At 39.4% G+C, this 7,763-nt stretch overlaps 1 protein-coding gene across 2 annotated transcripts in view; it reads right to left on the reverse strand.

Moving 5' to 3' along the window:
• Window positions 1-250: 250 nt before the first annotated feature.
• Window positions 251-7,763, reverse strand: part of amdhd2 (amidohydrolase domain containing 2) — a 12,218-nt gene continuing 4,705 nt past the window's right edge. For both annotated transcript variants that reach the window (XM_080044241.1, XM_080044242.1), the window contains exons 5-12: window positions 7,401-7,455; window positions 6,603-6,815; window positions 5,906-5,994; window positions 5,107-5,251; window positions 3,540-3,647; window positions 1,960-2,028; window positions 1,547-1,648; window positions 251-1,123 (exon numbers count right to left, since the gene is read on the reverse strand). In XM_080044241.1, coding sequence (XP_079900367.1) covers window positions 1,044-1,123; window positions 1,547-1,648; window positions 1,960-2,028; window positions 3,540-3,647; window positions 5,107-5,251; window positions 5,906-5,994; window positions 6,603-6,815; window positions 7,401-7,455 — 861 coding nt within the window. In that variant the 3' untranslated portion in view covers window positions 251-1,043. The remainder of the gene's footprint in view (window positions 1,124-1,546; window positions 1,649-1,959; window positions 2,029-3,539; window positions 3,648-5,106; window positions 5,252-5,905; window positions 5,995-6,602; window positions 6,816-7,400; window positions 7,456-7,763) is intronic.

The raw sequence follows: 7,763 nt of genomic DNA on the forward strand, positions 1-7,763 counted from the left end.
GGCAAGCTCTCCTCAGCACTACAAGTAACGCAGCAAAAAAGCCACAAAGTTGATCGCTTTGTCAATTCATGCCTCTGACTCGTCGAGGCTTTGAATTCAATGGTGGGGATGTTGAGCTCTTTGGTGATTTCCCGTGCCTTTTTATAGCTTACTATAGTCTCTCAGCCCACCGCGTTCTCGCTCCCAGCGCAAAAATGCACGTCCCAGCCGTTCCCTAGCGCACAGCAAAGGAGATATATATTTAGGCTACTATTGTTATTATGAAATGTCACGCAAGAGAGACGATAAACAAACATAATGGTCAGTTATCATTTAGATTAGATGGCAAGATGATAAAGCAGATTATTTGGAACAACTAAAAAAGGCAAAAGTTGATGATGATGTGAACAACTTGTTTGTGCTTTAAAGTTGCCAGAACGCAAGAAACAAGTCTTTGAGGCTAAAATTTTCCTGGGGGAGGACCCCCAGACCCCCCGCTGTTGTAAAGACCCTAAATACACGTGCCACACCGAGTTTTTATGAAACACACGCGTATCTCTTTTCTGGCTATACTTTATAGTGCAGCACCCCCACATATTGGTCAAGCCCCTCCTTAGCCCCGGTGGAGAAAAAATCCTGGCGCCGTGCCTGTTCTGCTGTACGTCCAGGTTTTGCAGAAGAATCAACAACTGAAACATTTCGTGGGCCCTTGTTGGGATTTTTCTGAGCTCCTGCACCAGTGTCAGGGGGGAGAGACACACCAGTTTGTAAACGCTGCCATACTGAGAAATATAGAGAGTTTTGTGGAGCTGATAATAGGCTTAATCAACTTGGTGTCGACTCGTTTGGGGCGATGGCTAGAATGTAACTGACATTCATTTATATGGAAAAAGTTACACACTATAGCTTTAACTGACATGTTTTTAATAGAGAAAAGGGGGAGGGGACTTAAAGCAACTGGAGATAAAGTTCATTGTGTGTTTCTCTGATGAATTAAAACATTCAACAGATTTGTGCTTGTGTGGTAAACAGGGTTCCCTGAAGGCACCGCGGTCTGTCTTCTTCTATGGGGCTTTCCTCCAGACTTCCTCTCCTGAGATGTAGGTGGCTTTGACGTTGAGGCCGTCGTCCAGTAAAGCGAGGTCTAGACACAGACAGACAGACAGACAGACAGACAGACAGACAGACAGACAGACAGACAGACAGACAGACATACACACACACACACATTATTAAAACACCAACGATGCATCTTTGCTATGGTCATAATGGGCTGCAACCTCATTTTGACTGATACTACCAACTTTACCACCTTTGAACTGTTGCATATAGAATTCATTCATAAAATTGTAATTCAAATTGTCCGGGACATTTGAAATTTCAAAGATCTTCCTCCCCTCATTATTATCTCCTCTGGCCCTAAAACTCTTAATAATTAGAATATTCAATACATTTTATTCGTAGCGCATTTCTTTACACCCCAAGGACGCCTTACAAGACATAATAAAAGCACAACAAATTTAAAAATTACATTTAAAACTCTCAAATAATATTGTTAATTCTTTACCTGCGTCTGAGCCGTAGTCCAGGTTTCCCTTCTTGTTGCTGATTCCCAGGACTTGAGCCGGATGTAGTGAGGCGGCTTCAAGAGCCTCTTCTACACTGCAGCCTGTTTATACACACAGACAGACAGACAGACAGACACACAAACAAACAAACAACAATAACTGTCAAGAGTTTTAGAACACCTACATTTTTTTTAGTTTTTATCAAATTTACACTGTTTTGATTGTTTTGTCTTTATATAACAGAAATGTGAATGTTTTAGTTTTTTTTCCACTAAAAAAAAAGATAGGACAATTTCTATTCCCGTTTGTATAATCATATTAGTTAATGACACAAACACACACATGCAAACTCACACAAAAAAAAGTCAAATAATGGTGGAGTTATTGTTTAATGCTTGAAGGTGAAACTGACCTGAGGCCTGTTTAAAGTGCCGTAAACACATATCCATTGTGGCGATGCTTCCACACAGCGTCGTGGTGCCTGAGAGAATAAAACACATTTATCTGTTAAAACTCAAAGACCTGAAAAGTAATGATGGGAGGAAAACATTTGACATGGCTGTAAATATATTTGTGTTATCTTTTTTTTTTTTTTTTTAAGATATTTTTTGGCATTTTTATGCTTTATTGATAGTGTAGAGACAGAGTTGAAATGGGGCAGAGAGGGGAGTGACATGCAGAGAACGACCGCGGGCTGGAATCAAACCCGGGTCCGCTGCTGGCCGAGGCCCATGGGGGGGACGCCCTACCAACTGAGATAAGGGCGCCCCTATTTGTGTTATCTTTTCAGATAATTTAGAATTGGAAACAATATGTAAGTTTTTCACCTAATGTTAAATACCTACTTCACTGGTTGGAATATGAAGGTGTATTGAACTCTGAGGTCATATGTAGTATAAATGTGCAAATATTTTTTAAATCGGTTCATCCTAGCCTGAGAAAAGGCAGAAAGAGTGTTTTATGGTCACACTGTCTAACCCTACATGTTACTAGTGTGACATCACACTAGTAAAAATGTAGGGTTACGATTAACAGGACAGCTGGGCCAAGGGAAGACTAAAGGAAGACTGAGGGAAGAAAAACCTCATTCATTATATTATAATAGTGATTTTATAATGATATAACGCCGGTTCTGTATGGGTGAAGTATTCCTTTAAACAAATTCACATAAATGACTCCACATGCAAACAATACTGTAGGAGCTAGAAAACCATTGGTATTAGATCCAGTATAAATAAAGCTGGACCTGCTACGTAGGCTTGAAGCTAAGAGACCAGTCTGGATTTTTCTTCAATCTTCATCTCTACATTACTTAATGGAAATGCTCTTTAATGACAAGATGTTTTGGAGGGAATTTGGTAGAAATGTTGTCAGTAGTTTATATTATAAAACCAAAATGTTCATTCTACTCAAACATTTGCCTATAAAGAGTAAAACGAGAGACACTGAACATTTGGAGTAGTCTCTACTACTATTTTTCCAGAGCTGTATGTTTTGAGAGTGAAACAAATTCAACTTTGCTCTATAAGTTCTGAACATTACAAACCTATCTCAACTAATATCGACATTAGCCATTTTATTAGACTATAGACATCATGGCAACAGTTGGATAAAGTTAAACGAATACACATAAGTTACCCACATGCAAACACAAGTTACTCCATATGGTTGTAGGAGCTAGAATAACATTGGTATTAAAAAACGAGGACTCGAAAAATTGACGTATGTTGCTAGTGGAAAGTGGAAGGGGAATTTGTCAAGCTCTGGGAGCTGTACAACAATATCATTGCGGACAGGAACATGGGATAGATTTGCCTTTTTTGGTAATTTTTTTGTTTTGTTTTAGTTCTGTTCTGTTTTTTTATGATTATTATTTATACTATATTTTATGTTGTGATGGTTCAAGGGTTTGTTTATTTGTGTGTGTTATGAAAAAAAACTTTAAAAAAATAAATATATTGTGGAAAAAAAACGGTTTAAATGAAGGCAGACCTGCTACGTATGCGTGTAGCCCCTGGATCTCGATGTCTTGCTGCCCCAGAGTGTGTCGGCCAGGAGGGAGACCCATCGCTGCTATCGCGTCAGTCACCAACACCATGCCTGAGACAGAGAAGAGAACTGTTTACAGAGCCTAGGCTGTGTATTAACACCACAGCCAGAGACAGAGAAGAGAACTGTTTACAGAGCCTAGGCTGTGTATTAACACCACATACAGAGACAGAGAAGAGTTTACAGAGCCTAGGCTGTGTATTAACACCTAGCCAGAGACACAGTCAACCAATACTCACATCAGTACACAGGGGAGGACTGAGCTATGCAAGTTATTTAACACACAAACAATTTTTTTTTTTTTTTTGGGCATTTTTATGCTTTATTGATAGTGTAGAGACAGAGGTGAAATGGGGCAGAGAGGGGAGTGACATGCAGAGCACGACCGCAGGCTGGAATCGAACCCGGGTCCGCTGCTGGCCGAGGCCCATGGGGGGGGGACGCCCTACCAACTGAGCTAAGGGCGCCCTCAAACATTTTATTCTTAACAGGAATATTCGCACATCAATCTAACTCAGATGCAGGTGTGTTGGATGAGAATACACACTGGTTTAGGATGGAAAACGATGCTCAGTATAACTATTTATTCAGGTTTTCAAAGTTTAAAGACAATATTGAAATTGAAGTGTAAGAATGTGTAAATAAAATGAATCTCCACCAAACAAAAAGTCGTATAACATCAGCTGCTGGCCGCTTCCTAAATCTGAACCTGATAAATGAAGTAAGGCTTTGAACAACAACTCTGAACGACAAAACAATGTATTAAAAACAACTGAATTAGTTAAAATAATTACATTTAAAAAAAACTGTCCGTGGATTTTGATTGGTGGAGTCTGATATCTGATGGGTGGATTGCTGATGCCGATATAAGATCGAACCATCTCTTTTTTTTGTAGATATTTTTTGGGCATTTTTATGCTTTATTGATAGTGTAGAGACAGAGGTGAAATGGAGCAGAGAGGGGAGTGACATGCAGAGAACGACCGCGGGCGGGAATCGAACCCAGGTCCGCTGCTGGCCGAGGCCCATGGGGGGGGGACGCCCTACCAACTGAGCTAAGGGCGCCCCGATCGAACCATCTCTACTAATAATATTCCAAGCTGTAACTCCTGCGATTAAAATCTTCCTCTTGGGGGTGCTCCGGTGGTGTAGTGGATAGAGCGCGTACCATATCGGCTCCGGCCTTCGTTGCAGTGGTGGCGAGTTCAAATCCGACCCGTGGATCTTTACTGCAGGTCACCCCCCCCCCCCCCCTCTCTCTCTCTCTCTCTCTCTCTCTCTCTCTCTCTCTCTCTGTCTCCCCATTTCAACTCTGTACTGTCTAATACTGTCTCCCTCTACCCTTTCCCCCCAGGAGGTCATTCACCTCCTACCAGGCCATTGCTTAAATAAGACATTGTTTCTTAGCACTTTTTGCCTGTTTAAATAAAGGTTGATGATGATGATGATAATAAAGCTTGAAAATGCCAAAAAAATTAAAATTAAAAACTCTCCCCCCTCCTACACTAACCTTTGGGGTGCGCTCTGTGTGCTATGCGTAGCGCTGCGGGGTTGGTGTGGATCCCGTCAGAGATCATCCCGTAGTAAATCGTCCGGCCTGGAGGCACCTGGTCACTGGTCAACAGACCCACGATGCCTGGGTCACGGTGCAGGAACTGGACACAAGAAAAGAGATAAAAAATAATCAGAAACACTTTTTACACTTTTTACTTTTTATTTTTATTTATTTTTTTAATAAGAAAAATCATATACGAAGATATTAAATGTGAGCATTGTACCTCTGATTTTCTAGTATAGAATTCTGAGAACATTTAAAGCATTTTGGTAATGCTCAATAAAACAGATACAGTATTATAGCTTTTTTTAATGTATAATTTTTTTTTTTTCTTTTTTTTTCAATTTATTTCAGACATATCAAACATACAAAACAAAATGAAAAGCATGGAAATACAATAAACAAATTATGTTTTCACAAAAAAAAAAAGAAAACAAATTATCTGTATTTCTGAGATATGCCTGAAAAGGAGCAGGAAGAAGTATACACTTATTTAATCCTTCCCCTTTTCCATAAATGTGAAGCCTCTGTGGTTATTTCAGTGAATTTGGTGCAGAGTGGATTATGATGACCAGGTGGCAACTCTTTCTATATACAGTGCGTGTGTGTGTGTGTGTGTGTGTGTGTGTGTGTGTGTGTGTGTGTGTGTGTGTGTGTGTGTGTGTGTGTGTGTGTGTGTGTGTGTGTGTGTGTGTGTGTGTGTGTGTGTGTGTGTGTGTGTGTGTGTGTGTGTGTGTGTGTGTGTGTGTCTCACCGGCTGCATTGCATTGAACAGGTGAGTGATGAAAGAGGCTCCGTGTTGAACAGCGTCTTCAGCCTGAGACAGGTTGGCCGTAGAATGACCTACAAGACAAGGAAGGACCAGGTTAACGTTATGTCAAGAATGTGGAAAGATTTCTACTTTTTCATTTAATTTTTTTAGGTCTAGTAAGTTAAGGTTATGTCAGGAAGGTGGGAAGTTTTCTACTTTGTCATTACATTTTTTTTTTTTTTTTTTTTTTTTTTTAAGTCTAGTCAACTTTATTGTAAATTTCTGCAATATGTTCCAGAAATACAGAGGAATCGAAATTACGTTTCTCTCAGACCCACGGTGCAATAAGAACAAAAGGATAAAGTAATGTAAGATGAAATAAGTAAAATATACAATAGTAAATTACAAATAGTGTAAAAGGTAAGGCAAAACTAAACAGTATTTTTTTTTAAATGTATACGTTCAGTCATTATTTTGTTATCATTAATTTTTTATGCTCCATACCACAGTATTATACTCACAAATCTTAAATAAATAGATGAATAGAATGAAAATTAAAAATGTAATTAAATACAACAAAAAATAAAAATAAAGCATTAAGAAAAGTAATACAAAAATAAAAATACATGTAATTACCGTATATGAAAATAATCTCAGATTAAAAAATTTAAAAAATGTAATTAAATTAAAATAATCTCACCTAGTGACACAGTGATGCCGCGCTCGCTCAGATCCCTCACCACTGATTGGCTGTTGCTGAGCTCAGGAGCCAGCGTCACTATGGAGACGTTGTCCAGGTTACCGTATGTCTCTGTGAGGTCATGGAGGCCTTTGGAGCTGAAGCCTCGGATGAACTTCTCTGGATGGGCGCCTTTCTTCTCCACACTGATGAACGGGCCCTCAAGATGGAGACCTGAAGACAGACAAGTTAGTGAGTGAGTGAGTGAGTGATTGAGTGAGTGAGTGAGTGAGTGAGTGAGTGAGTGAGTGAGTGAGTGAGTGAGTGAGTGAGTGAGTGAGTGAGTGAGTGAGTGAGTGAGTGAGTGAGTGAGTGAGTGAGTGTGTGAGTGGGGGGGAGGGTGGCTCAAGGTGCAGACCTGAAGACAGACAAGTTAGGAAATGATATGAGTGATTGAGAGAGTGTGTGTGTGTGTGTGTGCCCTCAAGATGGAGACCTAAAGACAGAGATAACTATATTTTTAAAGGAATTTTCACATGTATTAGACAGTGATTAAATGGTTTAGGGACGGACATATCAAGATTTGGAGATTTTTTTTTTTTTATATAATATTTTTTGGGCATTATTAGATGTTGTGGAGAGACACTGATGAATATGTTAGGAAATGATTTGAATATATCTGAAGGCATTCTACATTGAGAAAAGATGAGAAACGTTTTGTCCATTATTACTTAATATGAAATGGTCACAGGATGAGATGGATGAGACTCTCAGTGGCTTTGTAGGTTTTTGTTTTTGTTTGTAAGAGTTAAATCTCACCCAGAACTCCGGCTCCATGCGCTCCTCCATCGTGAACTTTGACCTGAGGCAGAACCTGAAACACACATTAGATTCATTAGAATGGGAAATAGTTTCATCTTTAAATAATAAAATTAGGGATCGGATGTGAAAAGAAGTGGATAGGTGACTCTCTATTCTGTACCTTATTATCATCTAAATTATCATTCAGAATGTGTTGCTATTGTTGTTTTAACATGTGTTGGCCTCTGCAGAACTTTATTTAAACGATAGTATGGTGTTATTTCGTACTATTCAGCTCCGGTAAAAATGAAGAGACCTGCACTCCAAATGTTCAGTGTCTCTTGTTTTACTCTTTAGAGGCATATGTTTGAGTAGAATGAG

This window comes from Ammodytes marinus (genome assembly GCF_949987685.1).
Source record: "Ammodytes marinus genome assembly, chromosome: 16".
In the NCBI taxonomy this organism is placed as follows: Eukaryota; Metazoa; Chordata; class Actinopteri; order Uranoscopiformes; family Ammodytidae; genus Ammodytes; species Ammodytes marinus.